Here is a 26,000-nt window from a genome sequence, read left to right on the forward strand (position 1 = left end):
AGTTCCTTCCTTTCCAGCTACATTAGCTCAGCCCCACTCGATGCTTATCTGCCGACCATTTGCCTATAAACGCATTAATTATATCTCATTGCTTACATACTGCTTTGTAATGATGTTTTATTGATTTAAATTGTCCCTGAGAGCGTGCAGTGAATTGGGGTAGCTCTATTTAAAGTTACAACAGCATTTCTATGCACAATTTTAATTTTCTCAGGCTTTAAAAAAATACCCCTCCAATTCACTGTTAGGGGAAAATACAGACTTCATATTTGGCTTCATATTTTGTTGCCCTTACTTAATGTAGTGAATACTAAAACTCGACTAGATTCCAGCACACAGTATATAGATATGTAAAGGGACATGCATCAGCTCTCGGGCGATCAGTTGAATCTGGATCACGGATTCCATAAATATCAGTTAACTTTGTTTTACAGTTTATTAGAAAGTGAAAGAAACCTTCTGAGTAGTGTTACTTCTTACGCAAAGGTAAACTGACAGTAACTCAGTCTGAAGTCTGGAGAGAGGACAGGAGACATTTGGAGAGAAGAAAGCTGTTAATGCAGAAACACTTCTAGCAGCAGTCAGGCTGGTAGAGATTTAGGAGATGGTGTGTAGGTTGCCAGCACATGGTCTGATTATGAATTGTGCCCTTTAGCCCAACAAAAATATTAGCGTTCATCTGTAGCAGGAGATCACAGAGTCAGAATCTGATAATCTTATTCCTTCTCTGATGCTTATGTCTCAGGGAAAATAGTGATATCTGTAGAAGAAAGTTGCTTCCATCTCGTCAAAGCAAAGCAGTGGCTGGGAGGGAATCACGGCTCTCAGTCACACTACCACGCGCTGACACCTTCCAAGAGCTTTGGGAGGGCTCTTACTGGTTCAAGTTAAAACCAAACCAACTTCCCTTGGTTTTCTGGAAAAGTTATGGAGGCACCTTGTCAAAGTTTCAACAAAAGAGAAAACTCGAGTAAGAACAGCCACAGAGTTTGGGAACAGCAGCTTTAGCTCGTATTTGTTTTTGTGAAACTTCAAGAATAATGCAAACAAGAACACGCTGTTAATGTAAAATAAATCCTACCCTAAGCCTCTGTTTCTGAAAGTATTAGGTAAACAGAACAGCCAAGGCCCTGCTCCCCTACAGTGAATGGCATGGGCTATAGTAGCGAGGTCATCGCCTGACATCACATTATTCTGAAGAAGTTTCCAAAATCAGACATTTTTTTGCACAGTAGTGTGTTAATGTAGGAGAGGTTGATGATTATTCTCCTTGTAGTTTCAGAGCCCACCATGAAGAGACTCCTGGTGCTTTGTGACTGCCTCTGGGCCTGGGGCCTCCTCCTGAATGCGCTGACTGAAAGAAGGTGGGGAGATGTTTTTCAATGTACCAACATATTTTAAGAACTTTTAATTTAATATAACAGCATAAGACAAATATGGCACGGGCTGCACTACTACTAAGTGTATTGAGGGAAGTTAATCCCTGTTCAAATCCCAGCTAAATCCAAGGGAAGACTAAAAAAAATCCCAATTTGTTTGCACATTTTTTTTTAAATATTGTGAAGAAAAAAAAGCAAAATCTTTCTGAAACAAATTGAAGTTAAAGTACCTCAAACACCTGTGCAATCCTTTCTGCTCTCTTATAATGACTGCTCAGAAGTACAGGTTTCTCTAGAGGAAAAGAAAAAGTATAATTAAGTTTTTTTAAATCTTATTTAAGTGCTGTTTAGCAACTTTATTGCCCCTGCAAGCAGGGGCAAAGCTTTCACTTCTTGATTGGTTAGGATTCTGTCCTAACTTAGGTATTTTGCAAATGCAGAGTTGTCCTTCCTGGTGAAGGGAAACCGCTTGGATGAAGAAGAATTTGCAAGCTCAAACCCCATAACAGTTTATGTTTGAAAGACCATGCTGCACTGAATGTTTGTAGAATATATGTTGAAATTGTAATCTAAAAATAGCATTAGTATCAAGAACAATTTGTAATCCTGCCACACAATCCAACAACTATTAGGTTAAGGCTATAAAGCAGTTTGGAGTATACTTGCAAGTAGTCTCTGCAATTCAAAATTCAGCAAAGGTGTTTAAGAGGACTCACAGATGTATTTATGTATTTTAAAAATATTAATGCATTGTTGATAATGCTACCTAATGACCAAAAAGCAGTAGAAATTCCATATTGTCAAGAGCAATCCCTAAAAGATGTATTTGTGTCTTAATCTCCCCAGTGTCTCCCTGTGCATTCGCAGCTCCAGATAAACTTACCCTCTGGCTACCTTGATGATTCTAAATAGAGTAGAGTGGACAAAGGCACAAGGGTTCATCTGCACGAGTGTTTCCTCTAAAAAAAACCAAAACAAACCGCAAATGATTCATGTTGCTATTGCTGTACTGAACATGACATTTTAGAATAAATACCTTTGTTTTGATAGTATACCAAGAAAGGTAAAATTTGAAGTATTCATGAAGTATTTCACGTGGCCTAGCAGAAGAGTTTTGTAAATCATATTTATTATATAGATATGTGTACCTATATATTTGTACATATATTTATATCTGTAATGTATGCATGTCCATTCTTAAAGTGAGAATTAAAACACATTGGACTAGCGTTTAGAAATTATATGGCGTGTCACTGTTATAATGACCTGTAGATGGAGTTAGTGCACAGTTTTTTATTATACTGTGGTTTAATAGGAAAACACAATCGCACACAGTCAGTTTTTTTTCTCAAAATGTGCACACCTTCCATGAAATATATCTGATTTTTAAAGCTGTTTTTTCATAGTAAATTCCCTTGCCTTTTTTTCTGGAGTGCTGCTAATCCTCTATGATAAAAAGAAATTAATGAATTTGGTAAAGCTTCTGTGATACAGAAAGACACGGTTTTCCCATATCACTTTTCTAGTCATAAAAAAAGTATTAGGACTATTTCAATGTGTGCGCTTTGAATGAAAAATCACCATCCCTTCGGAGCTAGAGTATACGTGATATGTACGTAAATGTTCACATTCTTCTTGTGACCATATGTCAGTTAAAACCAGCCCTACCAGTGCTTTTTGCCTCTGATAAAATGGTGGGAAGAACAGGTGAGGGTACTAACAAATGTGACACTCAGAGTGGAAGCGGTGTCTTGTATTGCATCTTTTCCAACTGCACTGCCCCTAGTCCATCTTTCTGACACCTCTTCTGCAAATATACTCATTTATTTAGTTTCTGAAGTGTTTTTATATCCTTCTACCACCTTAATCCTGATGACCTTCTGCTATCCTTGAGATATGTAAGTAGAGCAGCTTGTTTACTGACAATGACTGTTAATGTAAAATTGGATCCAGTGAAAAGTCCTGTGTTACAATTCTGCATAAGGTCTACAAGGAATGATCCTTTGAAAGATAATGCTCACTGGAGACAGAAGAACTTGTTATTTGGTAACATATAGGAAGCATAATAGACAAAAATATTTATGTCTGGGATTTGAAACGCAACTGTAGATAGGAAAAATAAATCAGCCTGTTTTTATTAAGTGAAATTACATGATATGGCTAGGGGAAATTCATAGTAAATTTAAAGACTGTTAGGGATTTTGTCTTCCTTAGAAACAGTGATTTATATGCATTAAAACCCTCTGAAAATTGTTCTCTACAAAGTCACATCCTATTGAAATAAAACAAAAGTTAGTAGAACTTCTCTGAGTGTCAATTCTGAAACTCATTTAAATATGTAGTGTTATTTATTCAAACCTGTGCTGCAAAATAGCTTGGAAGTTTTTCCAGAGTACCTATATTCAGGGTATTTTTCCTCCTTTTCTTTGTATTCTATACAAGCAGAATATACGTGTGGTATGCACAAAGGATGTTTGGCTGATGCATCTTAGAGAAAATAATTTCATAGCAATTTTAAGAGACCCAGATCATTTCATGTAACAGTATATTCCTGATAAGACGGTCTTTGCTGGTTAGAGCAGGAACAACTGGCAGAGCACTGAGACCCGCGTATCACTCTGTCTGTATGGATAGCAAGCAGACCAATGAATCACTTTTGTGACTAGGTCTGATCCTGAACAAAAGTTTTTGGTGCTGCAGTGTGTATCCAATTCAGTAGCAATGTGTGCGACAAAATGATGGTTTGGAAAGCAGCGGTTTTGCTTTTAGTCATGATGACTACACACGTTTATAATGGAATTCTTCCCAGCAATGGATGAAAAAACGGCACTGGGTTTGGCTTTAAGACAACTGTAATCTATGATTAAGGGAATCATCTGTGAGAGAGTATTTGGTAAAGGTTTCAGATTTAAGAAAAAGGTTGATTTTGATGTCATCTACAGCAAACAGAAACCACTAAGCCCAAAGGATTTAATTCTGATTTGTATTGATGGAAGTAAGATTTTGGTAAATGAGTTCAAAGAGCTTAATTTTATCCTTGTTCAAGCAAAATTTCAGGACATTTGGCTGAGTTAGAGATATACATTGGGGATCTGTAAGCGAAGCTTTGTGTACATGAGGGATTTCCATATCAACAGATGGTTTTGTTACACATTTGTAAGGAAAAGTTGGAAGTATTCTTCCAAATCTAATTGCTAAAGGCGGATAGGAAATAAAATAAAGCAAAATGATATATCGACAAATGAAAATGCACAGTCACTTGATTTACTTCTGTATTCATGAAGAAGACATCACTGTATTTTTTGTTTTATCTTTGTTTTCACATTTATTTTCAGTACTCAGATGTCAGTGTTCTAAATTATTGTATCTTTCTTTGTATGCAAACCCTTTATAACTATTACAGATTAAACACATTACCTTTTGCTGACAAATGAGCCTTTTACTGAGGAAAACACATTAGAATATTGTAACCATTAATGAATGATGAGATAAACATTAAAGAACTGACATTCTATTTGCTCACCGTTTGTAGAGGCGCGCCGCTTGTTTTCTACATTTTTATCAAAAAAGGTACAATTTAAGAAGAAAATGTCAAAATGGAAGAACCCTATAAAGCACTACAATCTTGTTTTTATGGAGAAGATTTTGTGACCATAAACCAGTATAAGGACCGTTAAGCAGATTTTGGAATTCTTGTTTTGTAAGGTTATTGGTAGATTCTGTTTTTTGGTATTAACCGTTCTGTCTTTTAGCTATGGACAAACTTCATCACAAGATGAACTTAAAGACAACACCACAGTATTTACCAGAATATTGGATCGTCTACTGGATGGTTATGATAACCGCCTGAGACCAGGACTGGGAGGTGTGTTGTATTATAATTTTCAAGGTTACGTGTTAGATTAAATCAATTAAAACAATGTTATTTTTCTGTCCTGTACTTATGTTATTCTGTTTATACATACTGATAAAATAAGGCTGATTTGTAATGTCCATCTTTTTAAAAAATGCCATGCCTTCTCTGCCTTTCACATACACGGTGTTCAAACACTTATACCCAGAAGAAGAAGAAAATAGTTCATAATTCAAGAAGACCTCTGAATACGTATTAAAACTTTAAATGTATGAAGAATAAAAGATAATAAAATATGACCTATGACTTGACAAATGACAAGTTTATGAATCAGGCCTAAACAGCACATCTATCTATGCCTATGTTCATAAGAGGATTTGGTTTTAGCAGTGAAAGCATCAATCAGCCTCAGTCATAAAAGTCTCAGAGAAGTTCATAAGATTTTTTTTTCTACTTAGGTATGTCAGGATTTGTTTCTGTAACATTTTGTCTTCACAGTCTGGTAAAAATGTCTTTCCTCTTATGCTTTTGGTGCTGAATCCATAAAGGACTCTTCAGGTAAAATAAAGCAAAGCAACCACCTCCACAAAGTATAGTTAAACCTGTTTTGATATAATAGTTCTCAGAGGAACTGCATTATAAGAACAGGGTATTACATTAAGAGTTCTTATACCAGGTCCAGCAGATGAAATGGAAGGTAATTAAGAGTATGCTTATTCATCTTGCAACAGTTCTTGAATTGTGAGCCAGCATCTTCAATGGTTTGACTCCAGCGACTTCAAGGAATAGCTAAATTAATTCACACATTTCAAAACGGGATGGTCCTTAAATTTTTGTGTGCAATTTCAGATAATATACAACAAAATAAGAATAACTTCTTACTTTTATCTACCAGTGGTTTTGCCTGCTTATTCATAAACTCTTGGAGTAGTGTAGAAATAAATGTTCCTTGATCTTTGATTAACGCAACTGTGTAGTTCAGTCAGTTACCATATCACAGTAAATAAACATAGCAGACAGGGTAATAAATAAATGAAGCTGTAAATTGTGTAGTCTGGTGTACGTCTACAAGAAAAATCTGAGCTCATGATGATTTCTTATATGAGTTTTGCAGCTATTGTGATTTGTTTAACAGTCACTAGAAAAGCAAACACAGGGAAACACAGAGGAAGGATTTTCTCTCATTTTCTGGTTTGCGATTTAAAGCACAGCAATATAGAATGTTATAGAATTTGTTTATGTATGTGTTTCAGAAGCCAGGCTTCAAGAGTGTACTGGGAGAACAAGTCTGCATACCTCATGAAAGGATCACTCAGTCCAGTTAAAATTTGCTCCTGACTAGCAAGATCATTTAATGTAGTGGCTTCTATAGGAGGAAACGTTTCTCGTTCAACAGAGTTCAGTAGCCATTTGCATCACTGTCAGTTAAAAACAAAAGTTGGTGGAGCATGGGAAATACAGGGTAGAGTGAAGACAGGGTTGGAGTAGTTTCTCTAACCAAGGGTTTGAGAAGTTTAAATAATCTGTGCGTCCCTCTTTTCAGAATTGTGTTGTGTATTCCTGCCTATAGCCAAGAACCTTGAATATCACAATTTCCTTGTTGCTCGGTACATTATAGTTTAACAGTGTCAGTTCAACAGAGTAAATTTAAGTTTTCTATTTGTCAGCTTTGAATATTGGACCTAGAAGTACTAGGACTTTTGAAAAATCCCATATCTAAAGCAATTGTGGGCAGTAAACGAATGTTTAAAATCAAATGCAATAAGAAGCGGCTTTACAAAAGAGTAATAAAATGGCTGTTGAATAATGCTTTATTCAAAAGAGGTGAATTATAAATTTCAAAAAGTAGAGACAAACATCTAAGCCAGTGTTTTCAATTCTGGTACCAATTTGTAGTAAAGAATTTGCTCAAGAATTTTTAAATTCACCTCTACAAATCCTTCTTGCTGAGGTATCTAAATATGAGCTAAGAACCTCAAGATGATTCAATTTTGACACATTTGATTTAGACACTTTGTGTAGCGGGGAAATATATTATGAAATGCTCCATATGTGAAAATATCCGATGAGAAATCTAAATCAATGTGTCAAAAGTAACACAGTTTTTGGAGTTGGTCAACAGCTTTCCTTCATAGCATGATCTGTTGCTGGAAATGTCAAATGTATGTGGAAGAGCAGTGCTTTCATTTTTCTTTCCAACAGCAGACATGGCTTCTTATTAAATATTTCAAACAGAATGTGATTTTTATCTACTCTAAAGTGAAACTTAAGAAAGCTGCCGATATAAAAGTATTTTTAGGTCTATAGATTTAGGTCTAATGCCTATCAGAGAATTTAAAGAGACCAGAGACCCTCAGAGATACGTTATGTTGATAAATTTTGCGCTGTTAGGCACAATGTAAATCTGTGTACTACTGATTACACTATAGCATTCTTCTAATTATCCAAACTTGTCCGTGCTGTTTTTCCTATGCATTCTGAGAAACAGCAGATGAAGTAAAACATGGCTTGGTACAGTTTCTTTGTTCTGCAGAAAGACATATTGCAGAAAACTCTCTGCTTGTCCCTGTATGACCTCTCCTTCTGTAGTGTGGTTTTTCAAATTCGTACACCTACAGAAAAAAGAATTCTGTGCATGAAGAGAAACAGAAAAGGTAACCAATTTCACTCTTTCTCACCTATGCAAGAAAAGGTAGATGTCAGAGTTTCTTCAGTTTATTTGATTCTCCTTGCTTGTGTTTATGTGTATACATGAAGAATTCAGTGACAAAAAGTTATGTTTACTGAAAAATTGTGATGAATTGTGAAAGGGGCTTGATCTTGCTCTCGCTCTACTACCTTACAGGAGTAATTTCCCCCTTTTTGAAAGAAACACTATGCTATTTCTCTATCCCTGTTTGCGAATGTCCTATTGGTGTAGTGAACAGTTTCATTGTTTGGTAGAAATATTCTGGTGAGGCAGATTGGACACTATGAAGCCAGGAACAAGCTCCTGGAGAGATCTCTTTACAAAGGTGCATTGTTGGAGCTATACTATATTCTATTTGGAAATCCAGGTTAAAAGGTGGAGAATTAAGATAATGATACTTTTAGAGGTGCTGAATTTTGAATCACTCAGCACACATGGAATCAGTGTTATATTAATAGTAAGTCCTCTCTTATCTTTTTTTTTAGATTTTCTTTTGAGGTATTCCTTCAAAAGGAAAACTGAAAAATGCATATGCTCCATAAAGACTATGGGAATGAAAATTATTATTCATCAGATGACCCAGTAAGGCCATGTCTGAAATGAAGCGAGCAGCTCTGAGCATTTTGCTGTTAAACGAAGCAGGAATTCTCATCAACAAGAATATTAAAAAATGGGATAGGTGACCCACAGGGAAAAAATTATAGTCATTGAATATAGTCAGTGTTTCAAAAAGGGCATTGTGGCTAAAATTAATCTGATTTTTCTTTAAAAGAAACACAGCACTACGTTATGCATTGGCATATTTGCACCTCATATCAATAATTATTGATGTAAATCGTGTTATTTAGATGTTTACTTCTTTAATGTGTGGGCATAGTCACTTAGTCAGACATTGCTAGGAAATAGCATCTGTTGTACCTATCCATAAACATGGACAAATAACTACATTTACAGTTATTTATGACTGGAAAATAGAGCTTTCAAAATGAAGGTAAAAATGTTCTGAATCACACTATTAGCTCTATGAAAGGATAATAATTTAGAAAAAGGAAGGAGGAGGAATTTCAGAAAGTAAGCTATTGAAGCTGAAAAAGAGGAAATTATGTTAGACATTAAGAAAAAAAATAAACAGTGAAGTCATTTAGGTAATAGCATAATTTTCTGTGGGAACTATCTGTATCATAGAAATACAGGTGATCAAAAATAGGTTAAATAATAGAAATGATGTTCACTTTTCAAACACACAATTCTCAACAAAGTAAAGGGTCAGATGGTGTCAGGAAGGAGTCAAATAAAGAGGAAAATTCACCTTAGTGTTTGATGACCTCTCAGAGTAAACCACTATAGCTAGAGTGGGAGTTTATAAGAATTGAAAAACAATGAAAAGTGGTGAAAAATATAAGTTCCTTGAATAAATTGATATAGTGTTGCCTTTTGTTCTGAGTTGTCTTCATGCAGGGGACAGAGATGAGCCCTGGGATGCTAACATAGCAGATTTGGAGTGTCACAGTGGAGAGAGAGTGGGCTTGTGCAGGGCAGGTTGGTTGTATCTCCTGCTGAGATTCATTAACACAAAATCAGGTGCAGCTGCAATATTTTAAGACTGTCACCTTTGCAGTGCACACAACCACTCTCTAAAAGAAAAGGATGTTGTGGTCTGTGACCTTTCAACTTAGAATAACTGTGGATGTGGTTTATCGCTTTGAGTAGGGTTTTATAGCAGAAAGGTTATTTAATACAGAGCTAAGAAGAACAAGATGGAGTTTGATTAAGCAGACCAGAATCTTTCAAAGTGAAATGTGCTTTTATAGTTGGGTTGAATTCCCATTAGATCATCTTAATTAGATTATCAGCATTACTTCAGTACTCAGCAGAACTATACTTGGTTTATACTATCAGTAAAGTTATTTGCTGATCTCTCTTCTGTGTGATGTTTATCAAAATTGAGTGCAACAGCCCTTAAGTGGAACGCCATCCATCTCAGGCAATTCATTACCTCCACAGAGTGCTTATATTTAAAGTGGTGGAAAATAAACATGATGGCATTATGTTAATTAGATTTAAAAAATCAGTTTTATGAGAACATTATCTATAAATATTTGGTAAACGTACCTCTTGGTGATTGAGGTCCCAATAGAAATTGTTGGATTTGAACTAGTATCTGAGCTGACTTAAAATTAAAGAAAATGTTTTTGGTTTGCAAGTATAATAAAAATGTAGTTGAACCTAAATGTTTCTACTGTAAAAGAAGAGAGAGTCCTATACTGGACCCCTACACATAATTCTGTAAGTAAAGAAGGACTAGATGCTATACTTAACTCTAAAAAATGATCTTTTTTTTCCACTCCATAGGCACAACATTGATGAAAAGACAACTGTTAAAAGCTATAGAAGACCCTAGCAAAACAGGTGTAGGGAGGTAGGGAGGATATGACCAGCTTTGAAGCAGCAGCACAAAGTTCTTATGAGTCTATTTGTTGCGGTTCTTCATAGAATGTGGCCTGGCTTATTAATCTACATGACTTCTTTTAGTAATAATAGCGTACAGGCATCTAAATTCCTTTCATTCAAAACCACAGGGGAAGTCTCCTCTATTTTCCTAATTACAACACACAGTTACACAAGAAATGCAGGAGGAACAAGTGAATTACCAGAAAGGATAGAATTAATTTAAATCATCAGAATATGCAATTCAAATAAGCCTTGGCTCAAATACCAGCTGGTCAGAAAGGGAAATAATCAATGTATAGCTTCCTATGATAAGTAGGCTTACTTCCTACTGTTTAAATAAATCTGTATTTCTTAATTTGTAACCCAACCACAACTCTAGCATTAATGAGCTCCCTGGGAGTTTAAATAAAAATATTTATTGTCATTAATCTTTGAAAGTTTATGTTAGTCTAGCATCATTAGCAAAACACAGTAGTTTTAAACAGTATAATTACAGCATTTCACATTGACTGGTGTTTTCATAGCTATAAGTGGACCAGTTGCTCCAGAGTGTCTAGGTGTGGTACTCAGTTGCTATTTTCCTGATCAGTAACTTCTTAGACACTATGATTGCCTTATAGTAAAACTAGTAAGTCATTAATAATTTCTGCGAGGGTTTTTTGTTGGAATTATTATGCATTCTACACGTATCTCTACGTCACTTAGTCCTGGCTCGTGTGATAGGTGTTATAGTCAAGAGACATAGTTAACATGTCCTTACAATTGATGAATTATCCTCAGTAGTCAAGTCAGCTTCTGACTTGAGGTTGTTTTGTTCAATTACTTAGAATTTTTTCTAGTTCTTAGGGATATTGTGAAGGTTTTGAATATAACTCAAGACTTGAAGTTCCTGCAAAATGCATTCCAAGTATCTGAAGCATAGTTTAAGCTTTCCCATGGTAATCAAGCTGCAAACTGAACATGGTTAACCTTGATTCTAAATATATATCCCAACTGTATGCGTAAACATATGTTCTGTGCAGGAGTGACTCACAACTTCTGAAGCTCTTAACAAAGCACAGTTGAATCATCTAATTAGTAAAACAGTAAACAAAATTTTCAAAACTTCCATATGTCTTTGGAGGGACTAATCTTTTTCTGTGTGTTCATATGCACTTTTTCCTTGCTCTTGAAAAGGAGGTGCATATCAAAGCAAAAAATAATTTGGTGCTTTGTACAATGGTTTTATCTGGATTTGAAGAGATCTGGGACTAGATGCTCTGCAAAAGTGTGATTGATAACACAGTGTCTTGTGAGTTCACAATCTGCATTTTCTATTATCAGTTATGAGTTACTTAAATTATCTTCAATATTGTACAGCAATGAAAGGTATCACTCGTTTTTCCATTCCCTTGGAAATCTTCTATCTTACTGCCAAAGCCTTTAGCTTCCATTTTCTGTTTTCCAAGTGACTTTCTTAATCTCAGCCTCTCTACTGTGACCACATGCTTCCCAAAGCTAAACTTCAGGATACCACTACATGATATGCTGCTGATTCAAAGAGCAAGTTCTGTGTTTACGCAAAATAAATCAATTAGCTGTATTATATTAAATAGAGGCTCACTCAGAGCTGGGACTCTAAGTTTACACTAATAAGAGATGAATACTTTGTGCCTGAAGAACTTCTAGCATTTTCTGCCTCCTGATGACACCACTGGAAGTGCCTCAATGGAAAGGGGATGTCAAGATGAAAGGTCTTTAAAAGATTCATTTGAGTTTCACTTTTCAATATGTGAAAGGCTAATAGATTTCATGGTGATATTAGTTTCTCAGTCTTAAGAAGTGGTGATTCAGTAGCTAGAACTTAAAGAAGCCACACAACAATGTTTTACTGGACCTTGTAAAATCTCCATCGTCTTTTTTCTGCCAGGTGTTTTGTTAATGTTCAAAGCCTCTTGAATTTTTGTGAAAGTGATGGGCTGATGGAGACAATACTTTTTTTTCCTATGCCAAGTAATTTCTCAACAACCATATGCTTCTTCCAGTAGTAGAAAATTAAGTTGACCCTGTGAACTTCTTCAACTCTAGAGCCAATTAGACATCAAGAGAATAAATAAATTTATTTAAGTTAGTTGAAAAGCTTGTAAACAATAATGAGGTCACACATTAATTTAATTGGACAGCCAAGGAGGAGATTTCACCTACCCAATGTTTTGTCAGTAGTCACTGTAGTTTGTACACGTCTCAGTCACAGATAAAAAGAATAAAACAAATATTACTAGGCGATTCAACTGCATCACAGTATTCTACTTGCTATGATTATGAAGAATACATTGGAAATTTAATCCTTTAACTTTTTTAATGAGTTCTGGAGATTACTTTTGCTACCACCTAATTTTTGCATTAACTTGTTAAGAGGGTACAAGTGTCATTCAGTGCATTTCTAGAATGCCAGTGGAATCAGATCTAGTGCAACATCTTGATTATTATTGTCTCACAAAAAGAGATATTTTATTGTACGTATATTAAACATTTATATTAAACTGCTTACATCTACATATATTTATAATTTGTAGACTTATTTGAATGAAAGTAAAAACCCTGTATGTGCATCAAAGAACAGTGATTCTTATTAGAACTTTTGCATCAGACACAGAAGTGTATGCTGTTACTGGCTGCTTAACCTTGATTCCTTGTCACTTCTCTTCTGTCAGAACTTTCTTGTCAAGTGGAACAAATCATTTTTAAATAGTCCAAAGACTTATGAAATCAGAGGGGTGTATTACATTATTTTTTAAATTTAGTTATGTTATGATACTTACATAACATTAAACAAATAGCCACACATGTATCTCAGTTTTCTGAAAATTTTTGCCTGCTGCCTGACTTTTACTTATTATACATGTACTTTTCTGCTAGCCTTTTTATTTTAGGATTACTTTAAATATTCTGAATTTCTCAATTTATTTCTTTTTTTAAAGTTATTTGAGAAATGTATCGCTCCTTCCACATTTGAAATTTCTACCAAAACCCCCATGCTGGCTTGTATAGCACTACAGTAAATGGATTCAGACTGACATCACTGCAAATTCTAAAAGCTGGTGGGGTAAGCTCCACTCGGCACTGTTTGGATGTCTACCTCCAGGTGGTGTTACTCCATGCAACTATATTTAAATCAACAGAGTTATTTTGATATGTGCTGTCCTGGGTGAATATTTTGTGATGTGCAGCCTAGAAAATACCAGTATGTTCAGAAGTGACTGATGCTCTGTGTGTAGAGGGGGATGAGAAGAAAGGAGAAGTTAAGCTGGCGCATTTTTCAAAGTGACTTTCAACAGCTGATCTGCAGAAGGCAGATGTTTGGCTCTTTCTGGATATTAACACCATTCTAGATGTCTCAAACTCAGCATTTGTGACCACTGAAATCATTAGATTCTTCTCAAATGGCCAAGGGCATTTGTGGCACAGAGGAAGCGTATGTCCTTGAACTCACAGAGAAGTCTAGCTCTACAGTGTAGCATATACATGTCATCTGTTATGTACATGTTATAGATATCTGAATTATTTATACTGATCTATCATTGAGGCCTATAAAACAACTTTGGCACATTAAGGGAAATTTAATGTTATTGCCCATATCAATTTAAAAGAAGTCAAAATGATTTACAAATTATAATATTTATACATAAGTAAAAAAGATGTAGTAGAGAAGTTTAGCTGATATTTATTTAGAGAAGCTTTAGCTTCTTTTTGTTTATTGCAGTTAAGGATAATGCAAGCATTTCTAACTCATGCTGATAACACAACTTTATGCTTTTATACACCATATACTCCATGTCTTTTTCTCTCTTCTATGCTCCTATGCCTCAATGCAAAATACACAATTTATAACCCCAGGGTTAATTAGAAACTTCATTCAGCTGGCCCAGAAACACTGCGTACCCAATGAGACTCTTGAATACTGTGTAAAATATTCAGTGCTGTTTATATTGTCAGACAAGAAAATGTATTAGTCAAAGAGTGAAGATTTACACAACAGTGGAACTACTGATGCTGTACTGTAGCATCATAAGCCACATCTCAAAAAGTTCTGTGGAAACACTGTAATAAAAAAATTGTTGCTGACAATATTGACTGTGAAACAGTATCTAGAAGCAATAAATTATCAGGACAGTATTGTAGACCAATTTTAGAATGGCTAATCAAAACCAATAATTTTTCTATTTATTGTGAGAATTGGTAGTGGTTAGGTCTAATGAAGACTGTTGATAGACACTCACTGTCCTAATTTCCTGCTTCATCAGAGCGTGTAACTGAAGTGAAGACTGACATCTTCGTCACCAGTTTTGGACCTGTTTCAGACCATGATATGGTAAGTGATGGCGTATATTTCTACAGCATTCATTTGCTCTTGTCTTTTTAATTTGGAGGATGAAAGATCTATGCAATAACTGACTTACTCCTGTTAAGGCTGGGCTTTTTTGAAACCCTTGATTCCAAAATGCTGTCAGCTTTTATGTGCAGCCATTCCTGCTAGCTGTGACTGCATTTAAGTGCCCTGAAATTAGCAGCCTCAGTGACTTCAATAATGTGTTTTAACAGACCTTGTATTTGCTACATAATATATTATGAAATGCATTAGGGTTTGGACCTGTATTATGAGAGTGATTGCTCAGGTCCTTGCTGGCACATCACTGATCCAATTTGCCAAGAAAGATGATCACCTTAAAACACAATTAACACTTATGCCTGCAGTGTGACATCCATAGAGGCTAACCTGTATTTTTGTATTAAAAGCTACTGATCAATGGGAAGTGACTTTCCTAGGTCTTGGCTGCTGAAAGAGAAGAGAAGATTAATGAGAGAATTAGTGTCACTTCTGTGTGGAATGAATATTAAAATCAAATTGCTAGATAACTGCAGGGGATGGCGAAGTTCAGAAAACTGAATGAAGATGTTGTGAGCCCTGGTCTTAAGAGATATTAAAAATTGTGTAAAAATGTGGATAAGGTACTTTAAATTTTGCATATAAATGAAGTCTTCACAAGTAGGTTGCTATTGACAGAGAAAACCTGGTCTGCAGCTACTAGTATCTGCTGAATCCTATGTTAGAATGGATGCTGGAAACATTCTTATTAGTGTAAATGAAGAAAACAGATCAGCCTTGTAGCTGGCTACATTTAGCTAAAGGCATTGACCAGAAGAAAGATATAAAAAGAATGAAAGAGAGAGAAAAAATTATCACAGGAAAAGAAATAAGTTCCATTTCTTACCACAAAACTGTCAGTTGTTTAATTAGAACTAAAACTGTAGATAGGGCTTAAATGCCAGGTTATTACAAGTTTCTGACTACTCAAAACAATGTTAAAGGATGGAATAATATTTAAATGAGAAAGAATAACTTGGGCAGCACAGACGTTTTGGCCCTTATCAGTCATTCTCCTGAGAAGACCTACAATAGAAGAATAATCCAGGGAAATAGCTAGACTGGTGATTTGTCTCCACAGTACACATGTATGATACTGTCTTAAGTACTAGATACACCATGAAGAATAATAAAAAAAAAACCCCAAACACATTCAATGATTTCTGCTTTTTTTCCTTTGATAATTTTCTGAAATTACAATATCTACTTATTACTTTAAATTATACATTAAAAGAGAGGAAATGCCTTGGGTTAAAGATTGGTAGAAACCACTGATATTTACTATTTGTGTTCTGGTAACTGGTTCAGCAAAACACTTCATCTTCCTTTTCCATTTCTATCTCAAAATAGGCAATGAGCTGAAACTGGATGAGCTGAAATTTTCAAACACAGTCATGTGACTAAAATATATATCTTTTTAAATCAATCATCTTTGAATTTAAACCGTAGCAGCTGCAGTTTGTAAGTGAATTGTGGTGGCTCTATTTTTGTAGAGACCTGTCTTCTTGGGCCAGGTCTCTTGTTAATTTCTTGAAAATTAACATAATTTAAAGTATTGGGCTGGACATAGATGCTTGTGGGACATGACAAAAAAAAGTGATAGATATACACAGATAAATTTATGCTTTATATATATTTGAGTTGTTTTCTGTAAGTCAGCTGGCTAAGCTATTGTTTGGTCTGTCGAGTCAGATTTACTATAAAACCCTAATAATTAATGGCAACCTAATAAACAAAAGTACATGGATGTTTTCCTACACATGGACATAAGTTTAAAGTAACTGGTAGGCCTGCTGAATTACTTGGAACTACAGAATGTTTGGACTTCAGCATCAGTTTATGCTTTGCATTTTCAGGTGATTTAATTGTTAAGTAGAAAGTAAAGCTAATTTAGCATTCCTAAAACAAACTGATATTTCTATGGTGTTTGGGTTTTAAGGAATAATGAAACACTGAGGCCAAAAATAATCTACTTTCATAATTAGGAATAGATACATCAGAAAAAAAAATATTGACTTCAATTACAATTCAGTATAGCTGATACTGTAGCATGAGCAATGATTACCTACAAAAAAGAAATCTCAAAAGTAAAAGTAAAAACATACCAAATTGGCTCCTGATTTTCACTTAGTTAAACAGGAAAAGAATTCATCAGTCTCTTGAAGTGTGTAACCAAGAAACACACAGGCAGGTGTTCATATGTTTTGAAACCTAAGGAATTGCAGTAAAGTGTTTAGTGTAAAACTCCTACTCGCCTCCTCGAAAAAGTAATGTGTGTGCAGCCTACTCATGCTAGCTCTTGCGCTTAAGGAAATATGTGAGAAATCGGAGACAGAAAGTTAAAATGAAGAGTTTACCGGAATATAAAATTTAAATTAATTTCAGTGTGCATTTAGTGCAAAGTCCTCTATGCATACTGTAGGTTGCTTGTAGACATCACCATTTGAGGTTACCCCAATCTTGCTCCAGTGAGCAGATTTACAGTAAGCATAGTCTGGGTTGTAGGATTTGGTCACAGGGAGGCCTCGCGAGCAGCTGTACTGACACACTGAGGGAAGGATGCTCTGCTGCCTGAGCCTAGGACTGATGGCTGGGAACTGGCAATGAGCTATTCCAGCTGACACCATATGTTATAAAACTACAGGCGCAGTGAGACATCAGCATACCTAGGCCATCTGTTTGCAGGAATCCAATGAGGCAGTTATATACATAGTGGGTTGATATATCAGGGAGTACATGGTGTTCCTACCCACTCTCAATACACTCTCTTAAGAGCTGCATAGACCCAACCTGTTATTCTATAAAGAGAATGTCTCGGCTTGTTCTTGAACTTGTGAATAAAGTTTAACAGAAAAGCACTTTTTAAAATAAAAAATATATCTTATTTTGGAAGAACTTTTTGGGTTTCCAGGCATGGTCTCTCAGATGGTGGATTGAACTGATCAACAGGTAACTGACTACTCTCACATGACTGTTATTTTTGTGAAATTCTTGATGGAATAAGAAGCTTTTTTTTTTTTTTGTAAAGACAGTTTTGTTTTATAATAAACCTTTGTTCCCACTGCTTCTGTACTGTAAGCTCTTCAGGCATGAATTTATGTCATTTTGTATTATTGTCTTCCTGGACAGCACCTCATCTGATGTAGACCACAGTGTGGTCTATTTTATGAATAAGCCATCTCCTGGGTGATGGGTAAATTAGAGAACATTTAAGTTAAAATGTCATAAATATTAAATACCAAAAAACATATTGCCAAAGTACAGATAGGAATCTTTTTTCTTTACCTGCATAATAAAGAAATGAAGAGTCTCCACTGTGAGACTATATATAATTTATTCCAAATTTCATGTTGCTCACGTGTTTGCACATCGATAACTGCTATAGTACATGGTGTGAAGAAAATCCTTCTGTTCCCTAGTTCTTTATGGCACCCTCCTGTAGAAGAAAGCTCCAGTTAGAGTATCTGATGACTTGATCTTAGTGATCGGCTGTCTGTCAGGATTCATTTGAGGGGACTTATTTTACATGCCAAAGTGAGTAGTGAAAGCTAAGGAGTTGAGAAATCTCAGCCGAAATGAATTCATCCTGTATGGTGCAATGGCCTGGAACAGAGAAAGATTCAGTCTGTGCCAGGCATGACCTATCATCTGCTTTTTAATTGATTTTTAATTGATTTTTGTCTTATGCTGTCAGATCCCTTATCAGATCTCTCAGGCTCCTTTTCCAGCATAAGAACCTTGTGTTCATATAAAGTGAAGAACCAGACTCCCTTCTCTCAACCTGTACCACCTCCCACTCACCTCCTCCTTTGCTGTTGAAAGCGATAAAAAGGGAATGGCTTAGATGTCACCTTCTGGGCACGTCTTTTACTTTTCCCATGTGTGTAGGAGGAAATTTTCTTTGAAGCTAGTAAAACATGAAGGAAATCGGATATTTTGATGCCACCTACTGCATTTTAAACCTCCTCTCCTACTCTGCTGCATACCTGGGACAGGATTTTGCACACAGTTCAACCTAAAGTCCCAACTGAGCACAATTCAGAAGCAAGTAGTTGGCTATAACTGCACAACTGCTGTCACTGGAGCTGAACAAATCCAGGCTGCAGCAGCTCACTGAGAATGTGATTAAAGGAGTGGAAATACAGTTAAATAAGCACCACAATGCTCCACAGGTCTGGGATGTAAATATGAAGAAAAAAAAACAACCAAAACCAGACAACCCAAAAATCAAACAAACCCAAAGTAAGACCATCCTGTGGAACTACAGCGTTTCCATGTACTCAAGGAATTTATTTGGGCATTTCATGCCCTAAACCCAAGAAAACCACACCATCACTAAGAATCACCAATCTTATTTGCTGATAGTTGCACATTGAATAAACAGCTCATAATTGCTTATGTTGTATGTAGTATTGTCACTCATTAAAAGAAAAATCACAAGTCTAAGGGAGTTTGCCACAGCAAGATTTTGCAAACTCGTTTGGGAATGTTTCTCTTTACTAACATATTCCTCGTGGCAGCTCTTTTCCTTATAGTCGTGTGTATCTTCACACACAGAAACCTCCTTTATTTCAGTATTTGCCATCTCCATTGGCAGGAGATCTCAGCAAAGGTTCAGTTAGCACTTGGGGTGATTTTGAACAGTGTTTGGATAGCTACTTTCGACATTTATCACAATGTGAATGATGTGAATGATGGATGGGGCAGTATAATCCCATATTGAACTTTCACATTGGAGTTAATTTTTTCCCTGGAAAAATATACTATACTACGTCCAGAGGAGTTTTGTTCACATTTTCACCCGACATACATCTATATTTTATGTATAACACTTAAACATTTTTCCCCAATTCCACCCTCTCCCTCTTAGGTTTTTGGGTTTTTTTTAGATGTGTAGCAAATAATTCATTTTGTACTGAGTGTTGGTTATTTTGATTCTCTGCACGTATGCTGAATCGGCCACTGCATCTCTTCCCCATTGGCCTAGGTTTTGCATAACTGAACTATAATTCTTGGTCCCAAGCTTTCCTGGGCTCGTGCTCTCCGTAGTCCAATAATTTGACCCAGTGAGCTATTCCATGTTTCATAAATCAGACCACATAATTTTAGTGAACTATGAACTTTTTGCAGGTTGACTACATGTTGATGCTAATGATACATCAGAACAAAAAGCTCTAATAAGACCCTGTTTCACCAGGCTTGTTTTCACCTAAGAGGCATATTCTTTCTCTGCTATACATAATGGCTACATATGCACAGCTTCAAATTACAGCTTTATGGAAGGTGAAACAAAAGTTGGAAAAGGGTGAATTATTTTGTTTCCACTATATTATATCTTAAATTCTCATTAACTTTTGATGTACTATTCTCCCTAACATTCATTCTGTTGAACATAGTGATGATATTGGAACTGTTTAATAACCAGCTTTAGGTACACTGTAAGTAATCTAGAGAATATATGTTCTGATAATTACCGATTTCATTAATAGTCCTCTTACTTGTAGGGAATGGTAAGAATATACTTATCCGATTCTCAGGTTGCAACATATGCCATCGTAAGTGTTTCCCTTTTTTTCTGAATTGATGTAGGAATACACTATAGATGTATTTTTCCGCCAAAGCTGGAAAGATGAGAGATTAAAATTCAAAGGACCTATGACTGTTCTCCGGCTAAATAATTTAATGGCCAGCAAAATTTGGACACCTGATACCTTTTTCCACAATGGAAAGAAGTCAGTGGCTCATAACATGACGATGCCAAATAAACTGTTGAGAATTACAGAGGATGGGACATTGCTATACACAATGAGGTGAGCCCTAAAATATTATATACTTTATTTAGTTTAACAGTTTAATTTGTTGAAGCATCATGTTTTTCAAACAGGAAACAGGTTCCTTTTTGAGCATAATTTGATTCCTGCTTAGTGGTTGTTTTCACAATAGGCCATGGAATGATGGACAAACTAAGGCATTTGCAGTGTTTACTCTTTCCACTCCTTTTGTATGCCACTTACAGTCCCAGAATGCTTCTTAATGCTTGATTTTTAAAAGGTACCTATACCGTTAGAAATCCATTTGCAGAGGACCTTAATTTGGAGTTGCTTTCAACATTTCCATCAGCAAAGTATAATAAAGCCTGGAAGTTTAATGTAATCTAGACTACTAGATTGTGTACATCTTTGGATCATATAGAAAGCAGATTCTAAGAACTAGCAGATGCACACAGAATTCATTTGCCATTCACTATATTTCTTGTGCTTAGAAATATAGAGCATTGCAGTCTAAAAAGTGACATTTAGTATTCCATTCACAACAAGAAAAACAATTCACTAAAGCATTTGGAAAATTAGGGGAAAAATTATTTTGTGTGCTGGCATCACGTTTATTGGAAATACATTATTCCATTCAAGGATAACTGAACTTTAGAGATCCAGTTGTCAGCAAAGGAGTTAAATAAATCCTTTTGAAACAACAATGATACACAGTCATGGACACATTCTGGACTAAAAGACTGCAAATTAAACGCTAATAAAAAAATGGTATGTTGTCTCTGTAGAGCTACACATCCCCTCTTTATGTCTCCCATGGAATCAACCAAGGCATAAAGTGATTCTGTTGACTCAAAGTCGAAATGGATAGCTTAGCATGTAGCTGAACATGGAGTTTTCATTTAACAAGTCTGAAGACATTTTTAAAAGCAGTGCAAGTATTTGGAGATAACAAAGTCTCCGGGCTTTCGGGAGCCTGTCAAGTGTGTTCAATTTATTCTACAACATCATTTGAAACTGCCTAGGCTAGAGTAGAATCTGCTTGGCTGGTAGTTATACAAGTGCAGATCAGTTTTTCTTGTCTTTCTAAATGCTTGGCTGTTAGGCGTTTAATCCAAAAGAACACTATCTTGACAGTACATTGTTCACATAAGTCTCTTTTTTTGACCATTTCTATTTGCAAGTGTCTTAGTGCAATCTTCTGCCTAGTATTCAAGTATTATTGTTTGTTCCTTGCTGATGTGTGGTATGTGACTGCTTCTAGTCTGTTTAATATTTTTTTATTGAGAAACATGTTTGTACCCTAGCTGATAGCAGCGAAATGATTTCAGCAATGTCTGAGCATCCAGAGCAGACCGATTCAATGACGGCAATAAGGAACTAGTTTTAGTTTCTGATAGGTTCTAATCCTCACACCATGTCAGAACTCTAAGCATTCCCTGCTGTACAGTGAAACATGATAGAGGGGGCAGAGCCAGGCACTGCTGTGTCTATACATGCCTGTCAGCACCCCAACAGACAAGTCCAGTCCCATTCTAGCTGCTAATTAATCACATAACTGATATTATGCTATACTTATTCTATGTGTCTTAATAGAAGTCTATTTGCTATTTCTATGAAACTAGAATAAATGTGACCTTTTGCTCATTAATCCGTTATAGATTGACTGTGAGAGCAGAATGTCCAATGCATTTAGAAGACTTTCCTATGGATGCACATGCTTGCCCCTTGAAATTTGGAAGCTGTAAGTTTATTTTAAATTGAGGTTTCTCCCTTTTTAGGCCACTTCAAAAAAGTGTTTTGCAACTGAGAAAACCTCAACGGTTTAATCTTGTGTATTTATCACTTTTTTTGCAGGGTTGTATTTTTATTCTTATATATATATATCTCTACACTTACATTTAATATAATGAATGTCTTCTATGTGTCTTAAGTATCCTCCAATGTCATGCCTGGACATTCACAACAGAGAAAGATGGCAGTGCTCTAAATAGCTAGAAAAGTAGTTTGTTATATAGAAAATGTTCATCTTAATGTTGTTTTATTTTGTTAAGACACAAAAAACAATGCTAGAGAAAAGTAATAGACACCTTGGAATTGCTTTAGGTGAAAACAATTCCCCTACCATAATCCTGTCATAGTTAGAACAATTTTTTCCTTAAGATTACAGAATATTTGTACTAAAACCATACAATTTTTCTGGAAGTGAAAAAAACTCACAGATCTCCAAAAAGGTGTCCTATTCATGCAGCATTTGCAACTTTAGATTAGGGAATATACTGGACAAAATGTAATGTACTTGAAATCAGTGTAAAACAGATAAAGCTTTAAGTTCAATATTTCCCGAGAAACTTTAGTTATAGCAACCAACCTGACTCTGATGCTTTCAAACTTAGCTAAATATAATATTCTTAAAAATTAAATATAGCACCCCTTCAAATCATTAAGTAAAAAAAATAATTAAAAAAGGGCGAGGAGCTGGTTTGCCCTGGTTGGTTCAACACAACAAAGACGACAAAATATGGGGAAAATATAGTAAAGTACAAATTGTTTCCTCAATGGCTATTTCTTTCTAGTAAAAAAGGGTTGTTTCACTGATAATGGGTACTTAGTGGCTTGATCTATTGTAAAAGTCAACAAACAGAACACCCAATTCATTCTTCACCGTTACCAGACAGGGTGATAATTTACTTCGGGCTGAACAGCTCCGGGTTTACCATGAGAAAGAACGGATATTTTGTCTTTAAAGAGCTACTAGCCTCCTAGATAAGGTTTAGAGAACAAAAAGCTCATACAAATTTAAAGCACAACTGACAGGAATAGTTTACTCCTTTAATATTATGTTTTCATACAGGACTTCCACTAAATCTTTCTAAATCTGCTGTGAAACAGAAGGGGCTGGAGGGGGAAGCTTTAATCCAGCCAATAACAGGGCAAGTAGCTGCAGGGATTCTTGATTAGTAACAGATTTGTGCACCTGAGATCCCTGTGAGATCAGGAGTGGCCACAGGACTGTATTTCTTTTGAAATGCACATTAAAGTGTTTATGCAGACCGGATCTGGGAGGTGGGAAGATGGCTAATGGTGCATAAAACCTGCTAATCAAACCATCATCAGTCTTTGAACACATGTGAACTAATAGATTGACTTTTATAGACTTGATAGGACACCTGTCACCACATCTGTGCACCATTGAGCCACAGCCGAAACACCAGACACTGCTTAGTCTGAACAACAGTTCCCGTTCTTTTCCTGCATTGAGTTATTTCTGGTCCACTGTGTGCCAGGTTAGTGTACTCTTGGTTCACAGAGTGCAGTTTTCCATATTGCTCAAGATCTTGCCTTGATTAAATGATTAGAAGATACAGAAATTATGAAAGGAAAGGGATAGAATCATAGAATAGTTTGGGTTGGAAGGGACCCTAAAGATCATCTAGTTCCCACCCCCTGCCATAGGCAGGGACATCGCACTAGATCAGGCTGCCCAAGGCCTAGATAATATAGATTCAAAAACAGCTCCAGAACCACAACACAAGGTAAAAACAAAATAGCAGAGACACATGCAAGTGTACTCTTTTGTATCTAAACCTGTTAGCATTTTATCCTCCAAAAAAAAATTATCATAGCATATGTGAGTTTCTTAAATGAACAACGAAAAAAAATCAGTGATATTTTTGATTGAAGGACCATCCATTTCTCACCCTGCAGCCAGAGACAAAAACTAGCATTCCAAGCTCAGGCTGCAGGTATGGTCTGTCATGTTTTATGTCATTTTTTTGGTTTGGACACTAACTGGCTCTCATGCCAGCTGTCCTAAACAGGACACAGCAAAACAAGTAACTCCAAATGCTGGGAAGGTCCATGAGACAAAATCAAGGAGTTTTTAGGGAAATTTTGCATTCCCCAACTAATTTCAGGTGAGCTTCTAATCTAGGATCATCATGGGGAGGAAATCCTTCTGTAACATGGTTTTACTGTAAATGCTGCATGAGGAATCCACTGTCCAGAACAGGGCCTTAAAGCTGGACCTTTTCTCATCAGGTTATAGTTGAAATAATCAGATTATACAGCATTTGTCTCAAAATTTAGTTGTTGGTATAAATAGAAAAATTTCCCACAGGAAAAATGGCTAGACCCAAGCAAGATATGAAAATGGGACTCATTGTTGTACATAGAAAAAGAACGGTTCTTGTATTTAATTGCCATGTTTTCAGTGGGAAGCATTTAAATACATTTCTGTCAAACAACTAAGCAATTCGTTATAATCATCTTAATGGACTGAAAAAATTACTGAAAAGGACATTTAATTGTCACGAAAGCCGCATTTTAAGTGCAGACTACAATATTACACTTAGTAGCTGCCCAGGGTAGTGTTTGCCCACCTCAGTTTGTTTTGGATTAAACTGGATGAGTTTTCCATGCCCTTCACTGTTAGTCATGGTTTGTTGGAGCTCGATTTTGAAAAGCCTCATGTTGAAGGAGTTGCAGTCTCCTATGGACTGTGCCCATACTGTACAGGCCGAGAAATGTTTGACCCAGCTCCAAGGCTGAAGTGATTTGCCAAAATAGCAGCTTAAGCTAGAGGTTATTCCAGTGTAAATTCAGTGTGACAAATGCTAAAGAGATTCTGGAACAACAAAAAGCCATATGTTGGCAAAACAAAACCAGAAAATCAGATGCTCTCCTCAGTTATTACCACAAAAATCTGATTATCACTTTAAAACTAAGGCCAGTCTGGAAAGCAGCAGTGATAGGAGCAAAAGGCTGTGTCGCCACTTGTGCAATACCTGAATTGGAAGTTGAGTGTGGAAGCTCAACATAGTTCCCTATCTGGCAGGAGCAGGGCGGGGTGAGCTCATTGCCAGCACTGACTGCATGTTCTCCCTCCCCTCTAGCCCAATCCAGTGGTTCTCAGCAGCTCAAGGAATAGGTCTTCTCTCTTCCAAACTACTCTCATGCTTCAAAACAAGCTAAATGCTTGAGAATGAATAGTAAAATTTCTACTCTTTCTTTCTGTGACTAGGTTAGCAAGCTAATACTTGTACTTACTGTGGCCGTTATTTTTAAGGTCAGAAATATTAAACATATTTGCATTTACTATTGATTTCAAAAAGCTATGTATATGCTATAGAGCTCGGGGAATTTGAAGTCTGAGGGTAGAAGCACAGTTCTGCTTCAATAATGCAGGATCAAATACCACACAATTAATTTACCAGTGCACTCCATCCAACACTAGCTCTTCGATTAATGTTATCTCTTACACTGATAAGATAAAAATACTAACTCACAAATGAGGTCAAGCATATCGGATTTCTCCTTTTCCTTTCCTGCTTGCCAGTCCTGAGAAAAGGGAAAAGCTCATTCTGTAGGTAGGAGTCTAGTGTCATTTTAGGGGCCCTGAGATGTCCCATCTGGCTTCCAGCTGCCTTTGGTGGGCGCAAGATTTATGTAGGTT

The 26,000-nt window shown here is 36.1% G+C and overlaps 1 protein-coding gene across 1 annotated transcript in view; it reads left to right on the forward strand.

The window, feature by feature from the left end:
- Positions 1-1,276: 1,276 nt before the first annotated feature.
- GABRA1 (gamma-aminobutyric acid type A receptor subunit alpha1) overlaps positions 1,277-26,000 on the forward strand; it is a 38,880-nt gene continuing 14,156 nt past the window's right edge. Inside the window, exons 1-5 of the mRNA XM_069868976.1 lie at positions 1,277-1,364; positions 5,132-5,244; positions 14,656-14,723; positions 20,367-20,587; positions 22,207-22,289. Of these exons, the coding sequence (XP_069725077.1) occupies positions 1,291-1,364; positions 5,132-5,244; positions 14,656-14,723; positions 20,367-20,587; positions 22,207-22,289 (559 nt within the window). The 5' untranslated portion in view covers positions 1,277-1,290. The remainder of the gene's footprint in view (positions 1,365-5,131; positions 5,245-14,655; positions 14,724-20,366; positions 20,588-22,206; positions 22,290-26,000) is intronic.

Source organism: Phaenicophaeus curvirostris, chromosome 15 (genome assembly GCF_032191515.1).
Source record: "Phaenicophaeus curvirostris isolate KB17595 chromosome 15, BPBGC_Pcur_1.0, whole genome shotgun sequence".
Lineage (NCBI taxonomy): Eukaryota > Metazoa > Chordata > Aves > Cuculiformes > Cuculidae > Phaenicophaeus > Phaenicophaeus curvirostris.